The 27101-nt window shown below is 43.2% G+C and overlaps 1 protein-coding gene across 4 annotated transcripts in view; it reads right to left on the reverse strand.

The window, feature by feature from the left end:
- Window positions 1-27101, reverse strand: part of ebf1a (EBF transcription factor 1a) — a 492107-nt gene that overhangs the window by 212722 nt on the left and 252284 nt on the right. For all 4 annotated transcript variants that reach the window (XM_041193628.1, XM_041193630.1, XM_041193629.1 and 1 more), the window contains exon 9: window positions 2964-3094. In XM_041193628.1, coding sequence (XP_041049562.1) covers window positions 2964-3094 — 131 coding nt within the window. The remainder of the gene's footprint in view (window positions 1-2963; window positions 3095-27101) is intronic.

Raw genomic sequence — 27101 nt, forward strand, 5'->3', positions numbered from 1 at the left:
ATCGGCCTAGGGGGTGGTCAGCAAGATTGAGAGAGAGAGAGAGAGAGAGAGAAACAGAAATACAGGGAGAGCAAAGAGACAAATATAGAGAAAGATTGAAGGAAAAATGATACAAGGAAAGGCAGAAATGTAGAGGGAGCAAATTAAGGAATTACATAGCGAGAAATCAAAAGGAAAAGGAACAGAGAGAGGAATAGAGTGAGAGAAAAGGGGACTAGACTAAATGATGGTTGAATGGGACAGTCATCCTTGCCTCAAACTGGTCCCAAATGCTAGGATTTGAGTTGTTAGAATAATAGGGGTAGGTGCCCATGTCAGTACTGGCACTAATGGGGTGCTAGGCCTGCAGATGGGGAGGGATTTGCCTGTTTTCTCAGACTGGTACATGTCAATGCTATCTGACTAAAGTTGTGAGAAGTGTCCATAGAGGTGCTCCCTCACTGGTTTGTTAAAATAAGTCTGGCAGATTTCTCTGGGATTGGTTGCCATTTAAATATGGCCAAATATGACACTGTAAAGTGCACTGGCTTCACATAAGCCTGGGCACTGCTAGCCTTACAGGTAGAACAGCCACAAATTCTGGGGCAATTACCAACAGAAGACCATAGAGGTTAGTACAACTCACAAAGGATTGTATGTAGTGAACATTAAATGTATCATAATTGTATTGAAGCACCTTAGAGTGCAACATGATGTATGTCGATAGTGCAATGGGATTGGAGTTGTCTGTCTGTAATGACCATATTGAAATGACTGTAATATTCATTGATTGTATTGAAGCACCTCGTGGTCCATGTGTAAAAGTTGAATATGATTGCACTTTTTGTGATGGCCATTTAGAAATGTTTTGTAATGTTCTTTCAGATATGTTATGAATAAAGTATATTTTTTCCAAAAAAAAGACTATAGAGGTTAAAGTCCACACGCAAAGGCCTGCGAATAATAGTACTGAGATCACTTGCCCTACGACGGTATCCATTAGTTATTTTTTAATTACTAATCAGGCATGCAGTAAGCCACATCTGAATTCCAATCAGGCAGACATGGTTAGTGGCTAGTGTATTGGTCAACACAGAGTTAAATAGCTTAAATTGGATTCCAAAATCAATGTTAATGTGAGGATTTGCTTCGAAAGGTGCTGTCAAAATTCTGAAACTTCTCTTAAGTTAACATTCTTAGTACAAGTGTTTAAGTCAGTAAGTGTCGACAGGCTTCACAAATGGGAACTCACAATACAGCAGATTCTGGGATATCCACACCTGAAGTCTATTCAGACAGGCTCAACAGTTGGAGATAGTGAGCAAAGCCAGTGACACAGAGGCATACTATAACACCCCCCACCTCCAGTCAGGCTCAGCTCAGCCAACACACATCCTGGGATCTGCTTGATTGGTCCAAATGAACAGCACATCACATGATACCACTGGTGGAGTCTTGAATAGGAAGCTGAGCAACTCAAGCTGAAGCCAGTAAATTGGGCTGAGTACCAAAATTGACTTCCTGCAACCAGGTAACGAGGTTGGATGTTATGGCTGATCATCTTATTCTCCATTTATGCAGCCAGAAATCGGAATTACGCTCATCATCCACAAGATATTGAAACAATTACTAACGCCTGCATGATCTTTCTATAAGGAGAGAGTCATTCTGTAAACAGTGCCTCCAATAAATATATGCCTTGTTTGCCTAAGTCTGCTGCTAATGTGACAGTGCACATTATAAAGTTAAATCCAACTAAAATTCCAAGTGTTTCTTATTAGTGCTATTCTAGTAATTGTTTCTGAATGCAGTGCAAGCATTTACGTTTTAAGCTAAGCTCTGCTGAAGGCTCATTTTGAAACTGCAACTGCCCAGTTAGTTGATCTAAACTGGCAACAGCAGTAGAGATGCTAACATTAACTTCAGTGCCCCTGGGCATGTATGGGTTGGGGACTTGATTAAAAACCAGCCAAGGTTCTTGCTCCTGATTGTTACCCATTGATTCTTGTGGATGTCAGATGAAGCGAGTGTCAGGTTTAGCTGCGATGCCCACTGCAGTTACATAGCCTACTGACACTCGAATCTGGGCATCATAGCCAAATTCAAGTAACAGTAGGTTATGTGACTGCAGTGGGTGAGGAACAGGTGTTTTTGGGTGAAGGACATGAAGCCAGCATAACCATGGAACTGTACTGCAGCAGAAGTCAATGGTTTCAGGAAAAGAGTGGAGAAATTTGGCAGGGTGAGGGGAATAAGAGCTAAATACTATGACTGTTGTGTACTTACATCAACCATATATAATCAAGTATGATTCTTCTCAGTCCAAAAAGAAATTACCTCAGGCTAAACAAGGGCATGGAACTAATTGGTTAGCTCTTTCAGAGAGCCAGCAAAGGCATGATGGGCAGAATGACCTCCTTCTGTGCTGTATCATTCAATAATCTAAAAATAATCCATTGAATAATTGAGGACAGAATGGAATGGGATGGTACCTTCCTCAATGTGTATAACCCTTTCAACATTAGTGGCACAGTGTCCATTTTGCCTTCAGCCCATGTCTTTTCTCCTCCTGTGCTACAGTCCATGCTGAATTTTCTGTGGCGTTTCACGAAATATTTGATAAGAGACAATGTTAATGAGAAACAGAGCGTGAGAAAAAGGAGAGAGAAAGAAAGAGAACTGCATTTAGCAGGGTAACTTCCAAGTGAGCCTTTGGGAGAACTTAACTTAAAATGTAGATACTGACACTGCATTCAGAAACAATCAGCAGAATGGCAGTAATAAGAAATACTTGGAGCTTTAGTTGGATTTAACTTTATAAAGCTCACTGTCACATTAGCAGCAGACAGAGGCATATAAGACTTATTTAAGAGCCACCTTTTGCAGAATGACTCTCGTCTTTGTGTGAAGAACCCCCGATAGCACAGGATTCAGAAACCAATGATCACTGTTAAATTGCCAGTATGTGCATTGCCTTCACGTACCTCACTCCACACCAGCATGGTGCCGAATATGACTTGCAATCCATCAAAGAAATTATCTCCGATGATGATGACAGTGGCTCCTCCGGTGGTCCAGCCCTCGCTGGGGCTGATGGCTTTGATGCAAGGGGTGGCTGTTGAGTGAGAGAAAAGAAGGGAAATAAAATCAAGTCTAGAAAAAAATGCCTGGGTGCTCTTCACCAATTCCTAAGTCAACGCGCAGGAGGAACAGAAGTACAGCACAGTAATGATGTGAGAAATTTTAGCAGGGTTCAGTTATGAGGCTTTGGTGATTCTCTATCTGAGGTAATGGGTTTAAATGCTTAACTTTTGTCCAAACAAAAGTCATGAATTAACATTAATTCCACACTCAATGGAATTTCCATCAGAAAGCCAAGATGAACTGATGCCCTTTGCCGAAAACCTAATAAATAATAAATATTGTATTAATGTGAATATGTAATTGCAACCCCAAGGATGTGGTCATTATAGGGTTCAAATCAATTTGGTTCTCGACTCAATGGAGCTCTCTTATTCTTAAATGGGCTACAACATCAAGGCAGTTGGAATCAAACACAGGATAAAAGGGCAGAAAGGGAAGTTGTAAATACCTGGGAAAGAGAGATTGAGAACAGCTGGCAAGGTTTGGTTGATCAGTGTTTGTGTAACATACGTTGCTGGGTTATCTGCACTTAAGCTGGGTGATCTCAGCTGCATGTGCTTCGGGGTCTGAAGCAGGCAAATAGTCAGCCAGTGCTCCTTCCCTGATCACTAAGAGGTAACCCTTACTGGAGAAACTGTGCACGTGGACATCAGTTGACTGCAGGTTTGGATTCAGCTCTCACGCTCTCCAATTGAGTTGCCTGCTGGCGTTTATTGAGTAATCTATATGCTGGGCAAGGAACGAGAGGACAGACAATGCCTTTGGAACCTTTACCCTGTCTCGAGCTGCCATCCCCAAGATTGAAGAGGAGAAGAGTAGACAACATCTGCGTGAGGCACATGAAAGTTTACAAAGCAAACTTGAGAATTTCAGAATGGAAGGAAGGTGTGAAGCCAGTTTTCTGTTGGCAGTTATATTCCATCCAGTTCTAAGAGCACAATATATCCACTCTGCTCTCCCACTTGGGTTGCTGAGACTCAGTCTTCATAGACATGCTCTTTATATGAAATCCACACAGCATTCAAACAGGTGGAACCAACTCTATGCTTTTACACTAAACCAGCTCCCTTGGCCCACTATGGAAGTGTAGACCCACCCATTTTCCAGTGGGTTTACAATCCCCTTGGTTCCTCAGGACCAGTTTACACTGTGAGGTGCAGTCAATGCAGTGTGTCCGCATTCAGATGTGATTTTCATCAAGTTAATGGTTAATGAGGGAACAGCTGCCTTATGTTGCGCCAGACCCAGCTCCCAAATGGCATCCCTAGAAGGAGCTAATAATGATGGCGAGAGGGATTTGGTCCCAACCTGCCTGGTGGCACAATCAAATTGGCTGCCTGTTTTACATGCCAGCCTGATTTTTGACTTCCAGTGACACCAATGGACAGTAAAATTAGGCAATGTGCCAAGCCAGTGGCCAATTTTAACACATCAGTTTCCCACCAGATGGATTAGGCCAACATTGTTCTCTGCCCACCATTCGCCCGTCCCCCCAGCTCACCCCCATCAGCTCTTCCTGCCAACGGAGTTCAATGAATCTGCCAAGTTCACTTTGCCGTGAGGCTCGACCATCAGGAACCAGTGGTTCAAAGCCAAGTGCAGGACATTACAACATCAGTGTTTATGGAGCATTGTTATTTATGTCACTATTCTGTGCCCTTGTATCCACAATGGAAAAGTTTTGGCAAACACCTTTTTATAAAGACAGTCCCCATTTAAAATGGTGAATGAGTGCCAGCTTGGTCAGGCCAAAGAATGAATGGCTGCCGTTAAAAAGGAACAAACTGGGTAATTGAAGCTGCTTTTCTGTTGCTTTAGCACCACACTGATGCTGCCAACTCCTGGCACATGAATCACATTTATCAAAGTAAATCGAACAGACTTACTCAGGGCAGTGAAGGGGAAAACTCATTGTTTCATTGAGTCTTTCCCTCCAACTGCCTTAACAAGAAATAAGCAAGAGAGAAAACAGGGAACTACAGGCTAGTTAGCCTGACATCAGTTGTCAGGAAAGTACTGGAATCTATTATTAAGGAAGTCTTAACAATGCACTTAGAAAACCATGTCAACATGGTTTTGCGAAAGGGAAATCCTGTTTGACAAATTTATTACAGTTTTTTGAGGATGTAACTATTACGGTAGATAAAGGGGAACCAGTGGATGTAGTATACTTGGATTTCCAAAAGGCATTTGATAAGTTATCGCACAAAAGCAAGATAAGAGATCATGAAGTTGGGGGTTGGGGCGGGGGCTGGGGTGGTGATATGTTAGCATGGATAGAGGATTGGTTAATGGACATGTAGCAAAGCGTAGCGGTAAGTGGGGCAACTTTCAAGTTGGTGTGTTGTAAATTGTGGAGTGCCACAAGGATCAGTGCCAAGTGTTAGCTATTTACAATCTATGTTACTGGATTAGACATAGAGACTAAGATTAATTTACTGGTGATATAAAGTTAGGCAGGAACGCAAGCTGTGAGGAAGATACAAAGAGGCTGCAAAGATTGATAGGTTAAATGAGCGGGTAACAAGGTAGCAGATGGGATATAATGTGGGGAAGTTTCAGATTATTCACTTTGATAGTAAAAATAGAAAAGCAGAATTTTTTTTAAAAGGTATAAAAATTACAAATGCTGATGTTTAGAAGACTTGGGTGTACTTGTACAAGAAACACAGAAAGTAAGCATGCAAGTACAATAAGCAATTAGGAAGGCAAAAGATATATTGGTGTTTATTACAAGAGGAAAGGAGTACAAGAATAAGGAAGGCTTGCTACAATTGTTCAAGATTTGGGTGAGACCACATGTGGAATACCGTGCGCAATTTTGGTCTCCGTATTTAAGGAAGAATATACTTGCATCTGAGGTGGTTCTGGTTCAACTTGATTGGTTCCTGGGATCAAAGGGTTGTCCTATGATGAGCGACTGAGTAAATTGGGTCTATACCCTATGTCTATAGTCTTTGGAGTTTAGAAAAATGAAAGGTGATCTCATTGAAACATACAAGATTCTGAAGTGCTTGACAGGATAGATACTGAGAGGTGGTTTTCCTTGACTGGGAAATCTAAATAATGGGGACACAATCTCAGGACAGGGGACCGATCATTTAGGCCTGAGGTAAAGAGAAATTGTGTTATAAATCTTTGGAATTCTCTGCCCCAGAGTGTTGTGATGCTCCATCATTGAATAACTTTAAGGGTGACATAGACAGGTTTTTGGTCCCTTTGGGAATCAACGGATATGGGGAACAGGTGGGAAAGTGGAATTAAGGCTGAAGACTAGCCATGATGATTTGAATGGCGGAGCAGGCTTGAGGGGCTGTATGGTCCACTCCTCCTCTTATTTCTTAGGTTCTTATGTTCTTAAATAAGGAAGACTTGTTTCTATAGCACCTTTCCCAACCTCAGGACATCCTATAGCCAATTAAGTACTTTTGAAGTGTTTATAACCTAGAAAACTTGGCAGCCATTTTGCACACTACAAGCTCCTACTAACAGCTGTGGGATAATGACCAGATGATCTTTTCATGGAGTTGGTTGAAGGATAAATATTGACCAAGGTACTAGTGAGAACTCACCTGCTCTTCTTCAATATACATACAAGCATACAAATTAGGAGGAGTAGGCAACTCGACCCCTCGAGCCTGCTCCGCCATTCAATAAGATCATGGCTGAGATAATTTGAACCTCAACTCCAGATTCTTTCCCACTCCCAATAGCCTTTCTTATAACCTTGCTTATCACAAATCTATCTACTTCTGCCTTAAAGATATTCAAAGACTCTGCCTCAACCACCTTTTGAGGAACAGAACTCCAAGGCCCACAACCCTCTAAGAGAAAAATAATTTCCTCATCTCTGTCTTAAATGGATGACACCTTATTTTTATACAGTGACCTCTGATTCTACATTCCCTTGCAAGAGGAAACAAACTCTCCACATGCAACCTGACAAGTCCCCGTAGGATCTTATATGTTTTAATCAAGACGCCTTTTACTCTTCTAAACTCCAGGGGATATAGTGCCATGGGATCCTTTACATTCACCTGAGAGGGCAGATGAGGACTTGGTTTATGCCTCATTCAAAAGGCCAGGGAGTCAGTCTGGATTATGAGCTCAAGTTTCTGGAGTGGGACTTGAACCCATAGCTTTCTGATTCAAAGGCAGGAGTCTACCAATTGATATACATCTGAGGGAAGATATAGTGTTCTGACCGGCTGTGCATCAATATTACCATGGCACTGAGTGCAATACTAGGTCACTTTACAAGCTGTGCAGTATAGGCTCTGTGTTTTCATGCTGTGTGTGGCAAGATGGATTGTGACAAAGAACTAGGTTTCACTGTCTGATGCAGCAAATCCACTCAATACAGTTTGCCGAAAGCAAATTTCAACTCTGTTGATACCAAAAGCTGAAGAAATCACTGAGCTACAGCCAATCTTGGTTAAACGCCTAATCAACATGGCCCAGTTTAAAGGGATACCTCTCTCATATAAAATAAAATTAAAATCATGCCTGGCAAACCTTTTTGTTTGCCTTAATAGTTCTTCCCATCGCCACTCATTGCAGCATCTAATTGGTTCTGAATTGATGGCAGGGATTTTTTTGCATCCAATGCTCTATCTGGATCCCAATCTATACGTTGGTCATTCCTTGCATGAAGAACTTCCTGATGTCGGTCTTTCATTCACCATTTACCCGTTTGAATCCCTTGCTCAACCTTTACAAGTTAAAGTCATTTCACAGATTTGCCTTTTCCATACCGTTAACACTAAAGCAACTTGCTTATACCACCATCTCAACTTATATCTACCTGGATCAAACATGGGAACCTTTTCAAATAAAAGCAAAATACTGCATATGCTGGAAATCTGAAATAAAAACAGAAAGTGCTGGCAAAGCTCAGCAGGTCTGGCAGCATCTGTGGAGAGAGAAACAAAGTTCAAGTTTGAATCAGATATGACTTCTTCTTCAGGAGAGTCAGTCATATTCAACTTGAAACACAGTATTTCCAGCACTTTCAGTTTTTATTATGGGGACCTTCTAATCTGTGCATATCAATTCCTCATCTGGGAGCACATGCATAAAAAATACTAGCCGATTTCCTATTGGGGCTGTTTATTGTGTTTCGGGGATATACAATGTTACAATAGGAATGATTCTAGGAAAAGTGTGATGGGGAAAGTGTGACTGGAACTGTGTGACAATTATGTTTACCTTTGAATGCTCTATGGCATTGTCAATGGTGAGTCAGGAGATATGCTAAAGTGTGGCATCTGGAGAATGACAGCTTAAGTGTGTGTCATATTTTCAGGAAGCTCATGCAAGACTTTTAATATATTTTTGCCATATACTTGCATGATTTTGCACTTCAGGTAATATACAATGAATTACTTTTGCAGCACAATGACTGTTGATATGTAGGCAGAAACAACAGTGTCATTTATCTCCTGAATGCATCGCAAAGTCATTAACAACACTTTGCAGTTAACGGAATTTAAATATAAAAATTATAAGTTATTAATTACAATGGAATAGTAATTGAAGGGGGGCCGTATTTGTGCAAAGTTAGTTTGCAAACCATTTTTCAGAGAGAGAGAGAAAGCGCAAGCAACAGGGAAGCCATTGGAATTGATGCAATGATGCATCTTAATATAGCTTTCACCTTTGCATCACGTGTTTATGGTCAAACAAGCAAAGATGGTTTGGCCAAACACTTTTTGCTTGATGGGCAGAAATGATTTTGAGGCATGAGTGAGGTGAAGAGCAAGAGGTAACATGGTCATGCAAGCACAGGATAAATGGAAACACTCTGCCATTTCGTTGGCTGGGTACACACGCAGTATTCAATACGTTGAAGGGTTAAACCACAGACTGTCAGTTAGATAATCTTCCCTATTGGAAAGATATGGCCTCAACAATACATGGCTCCATAAAATCCTGTGCTCTCAGAGGTATTACATGGCATAAAATGCTAATTCAGGTTATTATAGACAGGCTTTTATTAAATATAACTATGCCCCAGTTGTTTAAAAGCTTTGCAAATTTGATTGTTTTATGAGTGTGGTGTAAATGTCATCTCAAGCTTTGAAGCACTAGGCAGACAATCAGGACTCTTGCAAGACTGATCTGAGTCGATCAAAGGCCAAGCACTGAGGGAATTGCTGGGAAAACATGGAGGAGCGATAAAAATCTAACAGATTAATTGGTTTAAATTTCATTTCGGGATGTTGAACTTTGACTCAAGATCCTAATGCCGTTTCTGTAAGTCAGGGTCTAATTACTAGAATTCCAATTTTTCTGCACACAAAATGGAGAGGGGAGGGGGTGCAGTGGTATGAGGAGGAAGTGAAGACCCAAGGGGTGAGCAGGCACAGCCCACAGAATACATTTTACATCCAATATCATCTGTCGACATGATATCACCAAGGATTTTTTTTAACCCTGCGCTGTCTTCTGCATTTGCATCGGCTATTAGCTGCAGAGGGACTGCATCACTGAGCAAGCCAGCTGCCAATGGGGCTAAGGCAGGCCCGGCAAATCACGGTCAACATCCTGGGCGAAAGCAAGGAAATCAATTTAATGGCTTCGCTTTTAAATCTCTCTTCAAATCAGTGAAGCAAGCGTACTTTTCTAAGGAATCTGTAAGAATTGGATTTATTTTTTAATGTCATAGGGCTTTTTTTTAGTTGCGTGTTTTGCCTGGCACTGATTCACACCACGAAGTGACATCGCACATCTCACCCAGTCTCCAGTCCTCACCCAAGTACCAACTCTTCATGGGAGAGCTCCAACAGTGACTACTATAGCAGACCATCAATGACCAAGGAGAGAAGGGCGGCTGCACCCAGGTACCAAGTTTTCATAAAGGATGTCCAGGTCTTGGCAAGGGTGCAGAGTAGATTAACCAGAATGGTATCAGGCTGAGAAGTTTCAGTGGAGAGGTTAGAAAAGCTGTGACTGTTCTCCTTAGAACAGAGAAGGTTACAGGGAGATTTAGAGGTTTTCGAAATTATGAAGGGTTTCAACAGAGTAGATAGGGAGGACCATTTCCACTGGCAGTGGGGTCAGCATACAGAGGACATAGATTTAAGATTAGTGGCAAAAAAAAAGGCAGGAAGGAAATTAGAGGATTTTTTTTACGGTAAATTTTTGTGATCTTGGGGTTCACTGACTGAAATGGTGTTGGAAGCAGATCCAACAGTAATTCTCTACAGAGTAAATACTTGAAAAGGAGAAATGTACAGGGCTATGGGGGAGGAGCAGGAGGAATGGGCCTAATTGGGTAGCTCTGTCAAAGACCCAGCACAGCACGATGGGCCAAATGGCCTCCTTCTTTACAATAGGATTCTGTGATTCATGGGCAGAAAAGGGGCATCACAGTTAAGCTTCCCCCTGTCTCCACAAGCCATTCACATGTGTACATTCCAGCAGCAACATACGTACATACAAATTAGGAGTAGAGTAGGCCTTTCGACCCTTGAGCCAGCTCCGCTATTCAATAAGTTCATGGTTGATCTGATTGTAACCTCAACTCCACTTTACCACCCACACCTGATAACCTTTTAGCCCCTCCCTTATCAAGAATCTTTGAGATTCAAGAACAATTAGATAGGAATGAGGACCTGGAATATCCTGACTTGATTTTCTTGTGTTTCATGAAAACCCACAACAGGAATAATGAATTTAAGATTTTGAATGCAATCAGTAAGATGCGAGGAGAATCTCATCTATCAGTGTAACTGGAATCTCTTGCAGCCTCAAATCTGTGACTGTTACTGTACTTTGAGAAACGATGGCCCAACAATCCTATTCTGAATGAATGGCAACCTCAAATATAATCAGAACTTTCTGAAAGGCACAGCAGGTCAGTCAGCATCTGAAAGAGACTATTTAGCATCTTGGCTGTGTCTCTTGGCTCTTCAGGCCTCTGACTCCACTGCTAGCTAATACCAGCTTTTATTTTCTGCTTTTAATTTTAGACCTCCAACGTTTGTGGCATTTTATCTCTGACAGAGTTCTCGTATCTCAGGGAAAATGGTTGCGGATTCTGAACCAAACTGAGACTTTCAGATTGAAGGCTTTGGCGATCTCAGAAACCTTTTTGCTGAGACATTAGAAGCTGCAGCAGAAGAAAGAGTGAGAGAGTAAAAAGAAAGTCCCCTCACACGCGTGCCGTGCAATTCCCCCCCGTTTGCTGCAAGAAGCCATTTAAGTAGGTGCTCTCCCATTCAGCCACCCATACACAACCTTGAAATGTACTCAATAATGCTAAAAAAAAGTGCTGACTAATATCGAAATCCAATTTAGTGTTAGTCAAGGGAGAGAAAGGAGATTTGGCTTGGAATGTTGCCTTTCAAGGGACTGGGTGGTGCAGCGGGTTAGATAATGAGTCTTCCACTTTTGGGATTCAGGTTTGAATCTAGCCCTGAGCCATGGACTGAAAGTTAGCTCTGTCCGAAGGCCTATGCGAAATGAGTGTAGGCCATCTCAACCCAATTCCTTGTGGTCAAAGGCTAACAGCATAGAGCCACACCTGATTTGTCGCTCCAGAGGGCACAAAAACACTCTGCTGAGATTGAAGGACATGGTTGTGCCCAGATTAAAAAGAGTTTAATTCTACATCTATGTGACTGGGAATACTTGCTAACAACAAATGGTGCTTGAAATGGAAACTCTAAAAGAAGTCCCGCCTTTGAGCCTATGAAGAAGTTTTCCTGGGAAATAGAGGCCATTCTAGTGAAAAAAAATGAAAGTCTCAGTTTGGTTCAGAATCTGCAACCATTTTCTTTCAGACACAAAGACAGAGATAAAATGCCACAAATGTTGGAGGTCTGAAGTTAAAAGCAGAGAAAAAAAATGGAATTTAGGTAGTAGTGGAGTCAGTGGGCAAGAGATCCATTTGAGATGCTAACCAGTCTCTTTCAGATGCTGACTAACTTGGTATGGATTGAGAGCAATAGTTTACATTCATTCATCTATAACTGAGAAGCAAATTTTGAATGTCTAACCTGGAGGAGACTGGGACAATTGCAGTCCCACCAACTCCCCATATTTCCAGCTCAGCTAACTCAGCACAGATTGGCACTCAAACCTGTAAACTCTTGTAGTAAACCAGGCTGGTTGAAATGGTCTTTGCAGTTTATTGTTAACTTGAGGCATGAGAGATGCAGTAAGCAATGTGCCCTCTAATTGTGTTTTTGAAGTGCACGTGTGATTTATTTAAGTGCGTGAGGACTTTCAGCTTGTGAAGCTTACAGGGAACATTGGTGGTTAAATGTAATATTCTTGGGAAGAACAGATGACTTAGAATCTATGGTTCCCAAAGCTCTCTATTAGCTGGAGAATGATTGCTCTGAATAGTCATTATCATTGTATCGTGTCACTATCAGGATGGTAGAAGGTGAATTAAATGAACCTTGCTTTTTCATCCCCTATAAATTCCTATGTTTATACCCACTATGCTCTGTGAGTTCTATCGTAGGACTACAGTAAGGTGGAAATGCCCTGCTATTACACTGTCTCATCACAGGACTAACTGTAATTTCCCCATGAATTACAGGCTATAACATAAAGGGCAAGTAGCACTGACAGTGCAAGGGATTTGCCTTTCTCAATGAGGCATTCAAAGCCAGTTAAGGGGCTTTGTAAAACCATGGGCAGCAGCTAAACTTAAACAATTTTAGCAGCAAATCTCTACTTTTTCCCTCTTTTTTGTCATGAGACAAGTTTGCAGAGTCACTGCTTAGCCCAAGCAGCAATGTAACACCCGGGCACAAGGCTGGCTACGAGCAAAGGCCTTGAATCATCTGCATAGCAAATCATAATTTTAATGGTCACTGAGTAGCAATGGCTTTTCAAAAGTTATTAAGTCCCTTGGGAGGACCAAGACTCAAGCTACAATGTACAACTCAGTCCTAGCAGACCCTCTTTTTATGCTGCATGCTGGATATGGGAGCAATCCATCACTACTAGTTATATACCGCTCAATTTAAGTGCTTCAATGTGTTCATGTAAAAGTGTTTAGTCACAACATTAGCTACTTCTATAATCTTACCCCCAATCTCCCAACCCCATGCCTTCTCCTGGTAGCACTGGCTATAGTTCCAATTGCTATCTATCCTCTGGTGACTTATGAGTTAGTCTAAATAGTGAGCCTTGGGCCATTTGACTGTGGGATCCATCAAGGTGGATGACAGGGATACGTTGACATAGCAATGACGTTGCTAGACTAGTAACCCAGAAGCCCATGCAAATCCCCCGCGGGAATGGGTTCAAAACCCACCAAAGCAACTGATCGAATTTAAATTCAATTAATTAAAAAGTATGGTTTATAAAGCTTGTCTCAGCGATAGTGACCATGAAACTATCGTCAATTGTTGTAAAAACCCATCTAGTTCACTAATGTCCTTTAGGGAAGGAAATCTGTCATCCTTACCTGGTCTGGCTTACATGTGACTCCAGACTGACAGCTATGTGGTTGACTCTTAACTGCCCTCTCAAATGACCTAGCAAGTCACTCAGTTAAAGGACAATTAGGGATGGACAACAAATGCTGGCCTTGCCAACGACATCTACACGCCATGAAATAATAAAATTTTTTAAATCCTATTCTCACCCTACATCCAAAGGCACATCTGCTAGCAGGGGTTGGGTCACTAGATAGCAATCAGCAGTGGCATAGGATGGCTCCTCCTCTAGGAAGGGATGGAGTGCAATAGAGTGGAACAAGATAGGTTAAGATGATACAGCATGGCATGATGTGACATGACAAGTGATGGGATTAAGTGTGGTGAGCTGGAATGGGATGGCATGGGATGGCATGGAGTGGTGTGGGATAGAATAGGTTATGGTAGAACAGAATGGGATGCACTGCCTTGGTATAATAAGGAATGGTGTGGGCGAGGAAAGTTGGAATGGGATAGAATGGCATGGGTTGGGATGGGCGAGATGAAATGGGATAGAATGGGATAGGCAAAGCATCAGGGACAAAGTTTGACAGCTGCAGCTCCCCAAACTACATCTGGTCCTAATTGGAAAGGATCAGCTGTGTAAATATTCACTATTTTGGTTTAATAAGGTGGGGATCCTTTCTTTTAAATTAATCAATGCAAAGCTAATGGTTATACTTGATATTAATGGTTTTGGACACACTCACATCACACAATTGTGCTTTAATTATTCAACAGCGTCAAGCAAATCAGCACCTGGACCAAATTACACTGGCTATGTAATATGAGGTAAAGGTCCCTGGAGGGCTTACAATACTCATAGCCTAGGAATATTTGTCATTTCTCTCCCAATTTTATCCTCCCTCTGATTCAGATGCTGATTCTTGATGTGGTGCAGACCTAGCTCTGGTGCCCCACCCTGTGAAGATTTTCACTCATGAACATAGAGATCAAGTACCAAAAGCTATTCAATCATGGGGATATCAGAGCCAATTCTGTTCTTACAAGGCCACACTTGCAAGGGTTTATTGGATAGTTATTTAAGAATGCTATCTCTGGCTGAGATCGGTGAACTCAGTACAGACTAAGAATTGAGACTTGGACCTTCTGACCTTTGCACTGGGCAGAGTATTGATGAATATTTGTCTTAAGCAGGACTTCCAAACTAAGCTAGGCCAAACTGGTTGAGTGTGGGTTCATGGTATGGGTGCCTGTGTGGCACTTTTGGCCCTGGATATGTGGAGACATTAATCTTCTATGAACTAAAAGCTTTATGCGACCGATAGACATTTGTTCCAACACATTGCATCATGCCAACTCCTTTCAGAGATTCAAACCTCCAGCAAACAGCCTTGAGCCATCTTTAACATGTTTAATATAATTTTATGTGGCTTAAATGATGGCTCAATTGTTACAACCAAAATTACAAAGCAAATGCCCATTAGAAATAAAACGCAGCAGAGTTAGCTGTGAACCTGTTACCATTGTCAATGACCCTGTGACCATAGCAACAGAGCTTCAACTGGACAGTATCTGTTACCATAGTAACTGCCCTCAATAGGACAATCTGAGGGATCTTTTCTGTTAAAGGAGTGGAGGTGATGATGATATAAAAGTGAGGAGCTGCACCCTTCCACAATTGACCCCATATGTTACACAGTGAGCTTGCCATGCAAACAGAGCACAGCATCTGAAGGGCAACTTTAATCAGGTTGAGGGATCAGGCTTAGGGAATGCTGGACATCACTCTCAGAGCAAAATTTTGAACTTATAATATGATTACTATAAGAGGACTTGAACTGCACATTGTTCAATAAATATTGTACTTTCAATAACTAACCCACAACTTGTCCGTTTTAAAGCGGCACTATCCCCAAGCAAAATGAAAACACTGAAGAAATCATAATCCAGCTGGAATTGTGTGGCAGGACAAGATAGGAGTTGATGGAGATACCTTCCCTGTTCCAATAGGTTGCCAACACTCAATGCCCAAGCTCTTGCATGGAGAGTGGCCACTTGGGTGAGGCACCTATGGGAACCATACCCCACCAAGAATTAATGCTTCCCCCTGCAGAGGAGGGGAGAAAAGAAAATCTCTGTGTTTAAGCCCCAAAAAAGGTAAAACAGCAATTAAGCAACCAAATCACTTGTGAGCACAAATCGATTCCCTCAAGAATATTGCAGTCCACTTGCCGTAAGACACAAACTTGACAGCACAGTAATTTTATCAAAACCATTTATCTTTGTTTTCAATTTTCTCTCAAATAAATAACTTGGTTCCCGAATACCAATTTGTTATTCTGACCTTATGAAATATTAGACTGAAAGGTGCAAAAAAGTGAAGTAGAAAATTTCTAAACACTAATCTTGACCTAAGTAAAATCTTTTAACAAGGCTTGAAATTGTGCAGATTATCCAGATGGTAAGAAGAGACTCCATCTGATAGGATTAGACCTTTGTGGCTCCCTCTGTTCCATCTGTTCTTCCCCCGAAGCCTGTATACGCCACAACCCAACAACCACTAATGCAGCTTCTGTCCTCACTGTCCACTCATCAGTACAGGCAAGGCTTTATTTTAGCATTTTCATCTTTTTTATTTTAAAAAAAGACTTTGTAATTTATAATCCTAATATGCAATCATGCTCTTTTGATCTTCTGAGTTTCTAACAGGGATTTAAGTATGACTGTTATATTTCTCACGTATAACCTCCATAATCATGAGAGGTCATTGTTGTATTTACGTATGTTTGGGAATAAAGTTAAGGCTGCTGTGTATGTTAATAGAACTGGATGGTGCTCCCTTAAGAAATACGGGATTTGCATTCCAAACAAGTAATTTGTGAATCACCCACTGCATCTTTGGGAAAATAAGGGGTCGCACATTTAAAGGGGGATGAGGAGAAATTTTTTCTCTCAGATGGTTGTGAGTCTTTGGAATTCTCTTCCTAAAAAGGCAGTGGAAACAGAGTCTTTGAGCATTTTTAAGGCAGAGGTGGATAGGTTCTTGGCAAGCAAGAGGGTGATAGGTTATTGGGGATATGCAGGATGCAGATTTGAGGTTACTATCAGGTCAGCCATGATCTTATTGGGTAGCGGAGCCGGCTCGAGGGGCCTACTCCTGCCCCTTGTTCAATTTCCCTTAACTATCTTGTCACCTACTTAACACAACCTGTGATTGACATCAACCCCACCCAAACTGTACATGGCCAGAGGTACAAAACACAGAATGCAGCGGCCCTGTGAAAAAGGAAAATCATTCTTCTTTAGCTGAGGGCCCAAGGTGGAAGGCCAATTGCACACAGTGTTACCAAGTGTCAAAAGAATAGGGTGGGTGGTGGGGGAGAAGCTGAGACAAATTGGGAAATAGTGAAAATGGGACACTTAGTTTGGCTTTTAAAACCCAAAAGGTTTTGGGAGATAGGGAAGGCTGAGAGGGGAAAGAATGAGATGAGAGATGGTGCAAATGGTCTTGATTTCAAGGCAGGGGTGGTGGAGGAAATGGCACAGCTTCAGGGAGAATGAGAACTTGCTCCACAAACCCAAAATGATCCTGAGAAAGTATTTAGAAAAAGAGAATGGGCTCTCTTCTGGTGCATCTATTCGCACAGTGCCTCACAGTTCCATGTCTCATAACTGTAGAGATTTCAGGTAGAGGTTTCTGCGGTTCCTACACACAGACTGTGCACAGAATAATATTATGCCCCATCGGGAGAAAGCTAGATGTGGTAAAGAAAATGAATCCCACAGTAACCCTCTTTGCTGCTTTTCAGAGGGGCTGTGCCAAAACTAATAAAGCTAAAATCTCTATAACGTCCTGTTTAACATACTTACAGCTACTTTCCAATTTTCAGCCTGTATATATTATTACTACACTAATACTGAGGCCACATTATGTGTTTTTTTATATATATTAACTCTTTCACAGCCGTACTTCAGTTGGTTTTTAAGAGCTGCCTTCCTCTTTTCTTCCCTTCCTCTCCCAAAAGTGCTGACTCAGGCTGGGGATACAGTTCCTTGGGCCTGCTCTTCATGTATGAGCCCAGGCTGTCAACTTTCCTGGTCTATCCTTTGCTCAGAAAATGAGCCTTCTGAGCCAGCCCACACACCATCCTGATTTGGAACTATATTGCCGTTCCTTTACTGTCAATGGGTCAAAATCCTGGAGCTCCCTCCCTAACAGCACTATGGATGTACCTACACCACATGGACTGCAGCGGTTCGAGAAGGCAGCTCACCACCACCTTCCCAAGGACATTCACAGAATCACAGAATTATTACGGTGTAGAAGGTGGCCATTTGGCCTCTCATGTCTGCACCAGCTTTCTGAGCATTTTAACTTAGTAACAATCTCCTGCCTTTTCCCCGTAACCCTGCACATTGTTTCCATTTCGATGGAAGATGGGCAATAAATATTGGCCTAGCCAGTGATGCCCACATCCCAGGAATGAATTTTTAAAAATCCATGTCACCACAGTAATGGACACTCAGGGATCAGAAACACCAGGGCAATAGCATCTTACACTGTGATATTGAACCAAATGAACATATAGAACTGTGTCAGAGAGGTGAACTATGGTAATTATTGGCACATAGAGAGGATATTGGCATAAAGCAGTGAACGTCAAGAGTGTCTGGGCATGTAATACAAACCAATACCTGAGCACAGTATTGGCGCTGACTTGTTCATTCAGTTCAAATAAATACTTCAGGAATTTCTAGTAGGGTGGAACTTGTTTTTACCCCCTAGTTTCCCTCTTTTTGGACCAACAGTATTCTCTGTACCAACTACCCACCATACATGAGGAGTTCCAATTCCTCCACTGTACAGGCCTTGAGAATGTTTCACTTTCTGCAAACTGGGCTTTCAAAGATATTAATTTGAGCTTCTTGGTCATTTTTCTTTTTTAGTTCTAGCAGCTGATAATGCCACTGGCTCTATCAGGGATTGTTTCAGCATCACTAAGCTCCCATGATGGCTTTGTGAAGCATTGATGAGCCACACAAGACCAGAAGGCCCCTGCCTTGATTCCTGGGTTTGTTGCTGAATCAACATCAATTGACCCCGTGTTCCTGGGTTATCAAGTGGAAATAAATCAGCTAGCATAACTCATTACTATCTACTGACTCCTGCTGGAAGGGATTTAGTAGTTAGCGTCAGTGTGGAATTGACCTCAGCTCTAACATGCCAACCTAGAAAACTAGCAAAAGTTGACCAACTTAAAGAAAACCGACACAATCCTCAAAAAAAACTCAAGGACCGGCCCTGACAGATGGTAACATGTAATGACACAAGCTTTTTACCACAAACAATAGAAGTAATAAGATTCGCACAAAGTCTTGTTCACCCTTCACCCCGTGTGCTCACTGTTCTACATTAGCACGCCGTCCAGGAACGCCTCAAGTTTCAAATTCTCATTCTTGTTTTAAAATCTCCCCCTATCTCTATAACCTCCTCTAGCCCTACAACTCTCCAAGATCTTTGCACTCTTCTATTTCTGGCTTCTTGCACATCCCTGAATTTCATCACACCAATCTAGGCCTTCAGCTGCCAAGGCCCTAAGTTCTAGGATTCCTTCCGAAACCTCTTTGCCTCTCTAAGTCTCCTTCCTCCTTTAAGATGCCCCTAAAAACCTCTCTCTTTGACCAAGCTTTTAGCCATCTTTCCTATCCCCTGATGTGGTTTGGAGTCCAATTTTGTTGATAATGCCTCTGGGAAGCTCCTTGGGAGACATTTTCATACATTAAAGGCATCAAATAAGTACAAATTGTTCTTGCTGTTAAACTACTGGGTGAAAAAGGATGAGTACATAGGAACGTATGAAAAGGAGTAGGCCATTTGGCTCCTCGAACCTGTTCCACCATTCAATCAAATCATGGCTGAGTCTATGAAGGCCTGAAGGGAGAATCCATATGCTGAATTATTACTCCATTTCTAGGGGAGTCCAAGAGCATGCTTTCCCAGGACAATGTTGAATTTTTACATTATAAATTATGCATGTGGGTTTATTACTGTAACCATTCTATGATTATAAATACTTACATACTTTGCATTTAATAGAACTTTAATCTAAAGGAAGGAAGGAAGTGACATTTGGATTTCCAATGGGTCAACCAGCCTTTCAATTACCAGTCATCTCAACAGTTAACCTTGCTTATCCTACCTTCTACTACAACTATTCTCAATTATCCACTGGACCTGGGATAGGCGGGGTAGTGGCTGAGAGCAGACAGAGGGCCTAGTTTCACTGACCTATTAGGAAACGTACAATCATACAGCACAGAAGGAGGCCATTCGGCCTATCGTGTCTGTGCTGGCACTTTAAAAGAGCTGTCCTATCAGTCCCACTCCCTCAGGTTTTTCCCCAGAGCCCTCCTGCTGTCTAGGATGGTAATGTAAAATGGTAGCAGCAGCAGTCCATTACGCACCCCACTCAACATTCAGTTCTACTGATGGCCAATGTGACACTGTCTGTTTTGTATTAATACCTAAGTCTAATTTTTATCCCCTTGCGTAAACCTCCACACGGTCGTTTAGTATGCTTGAGTGCCCTCTGTGGCTTTATTTTCTGCTGGCACTTAATATCTATGTTTGCATGTGAAGAGCTGCTGCTGGGGAGTTCCTGGTGCCTGTGAAACCATATCCCCTCTAGAGGTAGTAGCTTCAAGAAGATGAGACCAGTAAAGAGAACACTATTGACAGCAAGAAAAAAACATCCTGGTCTTTGGTGAGGGCAAAGAGCTCACAAGAACTAACTGCCTCCTAACAAATCATATGGCAGCATGACTTCCCTGTCTCCAGGAGATACAAGGCAACACACATACCATTGTCATATCAACTAAAGACACACAATCCTAATAATTTATTTTTCATCACCAGCAGCCAAACTGTCGGCTCTGATGTAAAGCTCACACTGTTACATGAATTATTGCACATTAAAAATAAAACCTGTCCATGTCCAGTTGTGACATGGTGTTGTATGTAACCCATGTTACTGGGAAGATTGGACTGAAGGCTTGCGCTTAGCCTACATGGGATTACCTGAGCTTCTGGGTTCTTCACTTAGCCTTGACTAAGCTGAAACAATCTAGCACGATTCACTTGCAAGGCTGATGTTTGAGGACAGTACAGGCGACAGTATTTCCTCAGGGTTATTCTCCGCTATAAAAGCAGCAGAAACCCCATTTGCATATAGAAGTGGGGTTTCAGCCGAAGTTACGGTGGCAGAGTGAGAGAAGCACAGGAAAAGTCAGCCCTGAGGGGTTACTTTTAGATGCTGGAACTTTCTGGGTCTGAGTAACTAAACGCTCACCGAATGCTGCCTTGCACAGACAGAGCAGGGAGATGAAGGATTGACACTATGGTATGCTAAATTAGTTGCTCAGATTACAATGGGATTCTACCGTGTGCTACCAACTCCCAAGACAGGGTCTCTGCTCCTGATCACTGTCCATTGCCCCTCCTAGACAGTCCACATGCTTGATTGCCAGACTTGGGCTTCATGGTCCAATAGCTCATACACTGAGACTCAGCATTCAAGTTCAAGCAGTTGTTCATTCAGCAGGACACCATGGACACTAGAGGCAGAATTTCCCCCCCGTTGGTGGGGGGGGGGGGGGGGGGGGGAAGTTGAAGAGCAGGCATGCGGAGGCACGCCTCCATTTTAAGGCCCGCCCAGCATGACGTCCGCACAGAAGCGCTATGCGCTCCCTGCACGGGCAGAGGGGGGGAGGGATTCCCTGAGCTGAGAGTGCGCTCTTTCACGCATGCACACGAAAGAACGCATTCATCTCCCTGAGGCTAAGTGTTGCCTCAGGGAGATCGGCTCCACATTAAAAAATGTTTAAAATATTGAGAAAAAAAAAATCCCTGACATGTCCCCTCATGTGACACTGTCACATGAGTTGGGACATGTCCATAACCTTTAAAAACACTTTAATTAAATTTTTTAAAACCTACATGAAACCTCATCCCGCCCATGGATGAGGTTTCATGCTTTTTCTAATGCCCACTGGGGCTCCTGGCCTGAACGCCAACCTTAAGGTTGGACGGGCAGGTCATTAATTAGTTAAATGACTGTCAATGGCCAAATTTAAATGGGGCGCAGTGACATCGGGAGTTCCGCCCGACATCACCTCACATCATTTTACGTGTTGGCAAGAGGGCTCTGCCCCCCGCTCGTCAACGGGAAAATCCTGGCCTAGCTTTAATGGCAACACAAGGATGCTAACATCCCAGTGAAGCACATGGAGATGGAAGGAGATTCATAGAAAGGCCTGCATTCTGATCTTACAAAGTCTGTCAAAATCTTTAACCGTTATGAGTTAACCAGGTCACCCAGATTTTTCAAATGTATAAATAGGTCGCAGTGACTTTTACAATGTAGCAACAACAACTTGTATTTATATAGCACATTTAACACAGTAAAATTTCCCAAGGCACTCCACAGGAGCATTATCAAACACTGAATCACATATGGAGATATTAGGCCAGGTGACCAACATTTCGGTCAAAGAGGTTAAAGGAGCATCTTAAAGGAGGAGCAAGAGGCAGAGAGGTTTAGAGAGAGAGGATTCTAGAGCTTAGGGCCCAAGCAGTTGAAGGCACAGCCACCAATGTACATAGGAACAGGAGCAGGCCATTCAGCCCATCAAGCCTGATCATCTAACTCAACACCACTTTCCTACTCTAACCCCATGTACCTTGATGTCATTAGTATCCAGAAATCTATCGATTTCTGTCTTGAACATGCTCAATGATTGAGCTTCTACAAGCCTCTGGGGTAGAGAATTCCTTGAAGAGTGAAGAAATTCCTCCTCATCTCAGACCTAAATGGTCTGACCCTTATTCTGAGACTGTGTCCCTTGGTTCTAGACTCAACAGCCAAGGGAAACATCCTTCCTGCATCTACCCTGTAACAATTTTGTAAGTTGCAATTAAATAATGGCAGAGAGATTAAAATCAAGTATGCTAAAGAGGCCAGGATTTGATGAACGCAAATTACATATAGATAACTAAAGCTGTATATCATAGCTATGTGATTTCCGCTCCTATTATAGAGCTTTGTTCACCAGAAGTATATATCAGGAATTGAGGAACAAAGGTTATTGTGCTCCACAAGATTTTTTATCTACTAATTTGGATTTGCAAAATCTACCCAATGTAGCTTCCGCAGGTTGACATAAAAAGCACACAACTCTCCTCAACCCTCTGCTGCACAGCCCTGTATTATCAAGCAAGAGATTTGCATTTGGCTAGCAGTGAATTCCTTGTCGCTTGTAGCAGTAATGATATATAAACTGATGGAGTTGTTTCTTGCAGGCTGCCTGTCAGAGCAATGCTCTGGCCTTGCCTGGATGTGTATCAGATCATTAGATAATAAAGTGTTAGATCAGGCCAGACTGACAGGGTCTGTAACTATCATTTTCTGACGGGCAGAGCTTTTTGTCACACAGGGAAAGAAAACAGGAGACAATGCATATTCTGATCCCCACTTTAAATAGACCAGAGCAAACTTGCCACTTTACATTTTTTTTTATTATCCCCTAATTTTCTCTCGCACTCCCCTAAAGGTACTGACTCATACTTGGGGCCTCTGGCTCGTATCTTGCTCATGTAACCAGCCTTGAGTTGTCAGCAGGTTATCAAGAACATACAAGGCACCACAGCCATGCCTATCCTCACCATGCTAGCACATGCTAGCATACCTGCACAGCCACCAAGAGAAGAAACCCCAGGTTGATTAAATGGAAGGGCTTTGTGCCCTCACAGGTAAACGTAAAAGGTATCAATGTCCTGGTCAGCATTTATATCTCAATCAACACCACCAAAACAAATTAACTGATTATTTCAAAATCATAGAATCATACTGTACAGGTGGCCATTCAGCCCATCAGGCCTGTGCCAGCTCTTTGAAAGAGCTATCCAATTAGAAAACTCCTTGCCCTTTGCTCAATTTTTCCCTTTCCAATTCCCTTTTGAAAGTTACAGTTCAATCTCCTTCCACCACCCTTACACACTGTAGATCATAACTACTCACTGCATAAAACAATTCTCCTTATCTTGGGGGGGTTGGGCCGGGGGGAGTGTGTGGGAAAACTCGGTCCCCGAGAACTGCCAACCAATCAGAGGCCAGCAGCTCCACATTGCGGTCAATGCCACCTGGGGAGTGATGACAGCTGCTGGCAATCCACGCACCTGTCATACATTGTAATAAAGGAGCATTTTGTTATACTGCTCTCTCTGCTGCCCTCTCTGTTGGGGAGGTGTAAATAAAGTTGTTCACCAGTAGCTGCCTGCATTTGAGCAGGTGTTAGTCTTTCTCAGTGCATTACGTAACACCACCAGAAATCCAGGATCAATGTGGGACCCAGGGCACAGGAGAGTGAGGGTAGTATGGGAGTCATTGGGAGGGGGTGGCTGGCTGTGGGGAAGGGGGGTAGGGGAGGGGTCAGAAGAATGGGCAGGGGTTTGGCTGCCAGCGGGCCCCCCCCCCCCATCCGATGATGGGTCCCTCAATCAGGCAGTAAGTGCCTTTGAATCAAAGACCTCCCAAAGGGAGGTGGTGAGGGCATTTATTCAGGTGGCAGCCCACAAGCAAACTCAACAGGGTTTGCTTCACATACTTCCCACGTGCAGCATGGTGACTGCCCCTCCTGCCGTTGGTATTCAACTAGCTTCAGCAGGAAGAGGCCCTTAAGTGGGCATCAATTGATATTGGGAGGGGAAGGCCGTCCACGAGCCTTCCCACGCTCAACTTATCAGGGCAGCAGCAGGAAGGCAGTGGGGTCTCCACCTGCCACCCTCCCACCCTATTAAATGCTCTCTCCACCTCCAAAGTCGCCTCGGGGGAAGGCATTTAATTCCACCCAATATTCAGCTGGAGCGTACCCGGTGATTTATAAAGCATAACTCGTCTGTTTTTGCACTCATAGGTCTTGCTGAGGTGGCTTTGACAGCAGGACTGAGAGGAAGGTGGGGCAGAGGGTGCCAGATCAGCAAGCTGATGAGCTCCTGCCTCCAGCTGATCTTGCCAAAGGCAGGGCAGAAGCAGCAAGGGCTACATGCCTGGCAGTGGCAGATAGCCAATTTGAATATGTAAGTGCGCACTTGTTGGCAGATTGGGGACACTGTTTACTGTTAGTGGACAGGTCGTCTCCTGAGGCCAAAGCCCAGCAGATGCTTAGAGGCAGCTTGCAGGCAGCTGCTTGGAAGGAGTTGCAAGGCTTCCTATACTCCCCTCCTCACCCAAACCAGAGTCAGATCAGTGGGCCAAAGCCACGGCCGCAGGCCTTCCTGTAAAGGAGGAATGGCAGCCTGGCTGCTGTGGCCACTGTTTATTTTTTTGAAATGGAAACATCTTCAGAGGGTGCCTAAAGATGGAGGCACCATCATGGACCCCATCCTACAGTGGCACAGTTCACCTCTGCCAATGGGGCTGTCATCCATCCAAGGTCACAGGCCTCCTGACTGGGACGCAGAGGCAGCTGATTAGCAGGCCACCTCTTGGAAAAACGTGCCAGCGGGTGCACTGACAGCAATTGCAGGGTTAGGACCTGAAAATAATCCTAACCAGCGATTATTTCTGAAGTGGGTAGGATTCCATCCAATGGGCAGTGACTGGTTTGGTGGCTTGTGGACGGCTTTCATGCCCAGCCGTCAATTAAGGCCCTTAAGTGACTTAAGAACCTTATCCCACCGCAACCCAATGGCGGGTACGGAACTCATCATGAAGGAATCCTGCAAAGCAAACCCTTTCAGGGTTGCTTGCAGGCTTCCGGGGAGTAGGTCCCTTGTGCAAAGGCACTTAGTGATTGGTTAAGGAACCCAGCATTGGGAAGTGGGGGGGTTTGGCTGAGAGCAAGTCTCTGCCCTTGCTGCCAACACCCCTCCCCCGACAGACTCCAACCCGCAATTCCCTTTACCACCATCAATCACTTGTGACCTTGGTCCTTCGACAATCCTGGGCCTCGGGCGGGTGCATTACCAGCAGCAGCCAATGCCTCCCCAGTGGCGCTGGTGAGCAAGGAAGAGCTGCTGGCCTCTGATTAGCTGGCAAGTGTCAATGGGCAGGATGTCTGTCCCCTCCCGGGGTCCTTGATCCCAGGAAAAGCCCACTGTTGCCCAGCTAAGTGCCTGATTGGTATTTAATTCGGCAGGCCTTTCCAAAAAGAAATGCCCAGGGCTATCGCCGGTTCTCCAGCTGGTGGGTGAGACCCCTGTCACCTCCATTAAATGTCGATCCATGTCTCTGTTTATATAACCAAGCATCCTGTATGCTTTTTTAACAGCCTTCTCATCTTGTCCTGCCACATTCAGCCATTTGAGTATGTACACCCCCAGCCTTCTCGAAACTTGCAACCGCTTAAAAATTAAATACGTTCTTTTATTTTGTTTCTTGCATTCTTCCTGCCAAAATGCATCACTTCACACTTCTCTGCATTAAATTTCATCTGCTCTGTGTCTGTCCATTTATCTCCCTGCTGTTTGTAGAACATTCCTGTGAACACGTGTTTGTCAATTTTACAACAGTATCTACGTTTGAAAAGTACTTCATTGGCTGCATTAGAACATGAGAGGTGCTATACAATTGCAGGTTCTCTCTCGTGATCATCTTTAGTACAGTTCTTTTCTTTCCCCCACCCCCACACCTCTCCACCCAAGTTTTCTCTCCTGCTCCCTGAGGGAGTTCATTCTTGTTCGGGTACAGTTCTCCAGGAACATGTATCCTCCCCAAGAGGCCTCACATCCTGCGCAAACCTAGATAGGGAGTGTTGGGTGGCTTATTCTATAATGGAAAGTATCAGTGCTCACATGTCTTTCTTCTTCACCCATTATCCATCCTTTCCAGCAGAAGTCATTGAACAGGGATGAGGAATGGGATTCAGGGTTGATTTTTCCCTTCTCTGGGCCCGAAGCACTGGGATTAATCATGGGAGTCCTTTTTAGTCTGACTGACAACAGCTAACTTAGCTCTTCTGGTCTCTAAGATTCAATGTCACACTATGCAGTAAGGTTTGCTATCTAAAGCCTCAGAGAATCCAGAGGAAGGTTGTGGAATTCCTGAGCTAAGGCAAAGCAATTACGCCTTTAAAGAAAAAATGTACATTAGATTTAAATTATTCTGCAGCATTTTCCAGCAAATCTTTAAATAATTATAATATTGTATTTCAGAGCAATAATGGTGAAAATCAGTTCTCTAATTGAGAGTTACAGACAGCAGTGAAATGCAAGGATACATCACACTAATTGGCTTCACTAATGAATAAATCTATAAGACAAAGAAATATTGCTTCCCCAATTGTTCAGAAGTGATATATACATACATACGCAGTTAAATAGGAATGAATTTGGAGGCATGCATTAACTTGTAATAAATACTGAGAGTTACTAGACTGGGCAGCAGGAAAGCTGATTGTCCATGCCTCCTGATTGTCCATCCATCTTGATTGTCCATGAGAAAGGGCTGTTGGCAGAGGTCGACAAGGTGATCAGGCAATGGCTATAACTGTTGCATAAATGTCCTATCACTGGACCAC

Source organism: Carcharodon carcharias, chromosome 8, assembly GCF_017639515.1.
Source record: "Carcharodon carcharias isolate sCarCar2 chromosome 8, sCarCar2.pri, whole genome shotgun sequence".
Classification (NCBI taxonomy): Eukaryota; Metazoa; Chordata; class Chondrichthyes; order Lamniformes; family Lamnidae; genus Carcharodon; species Carcharodon carcharias.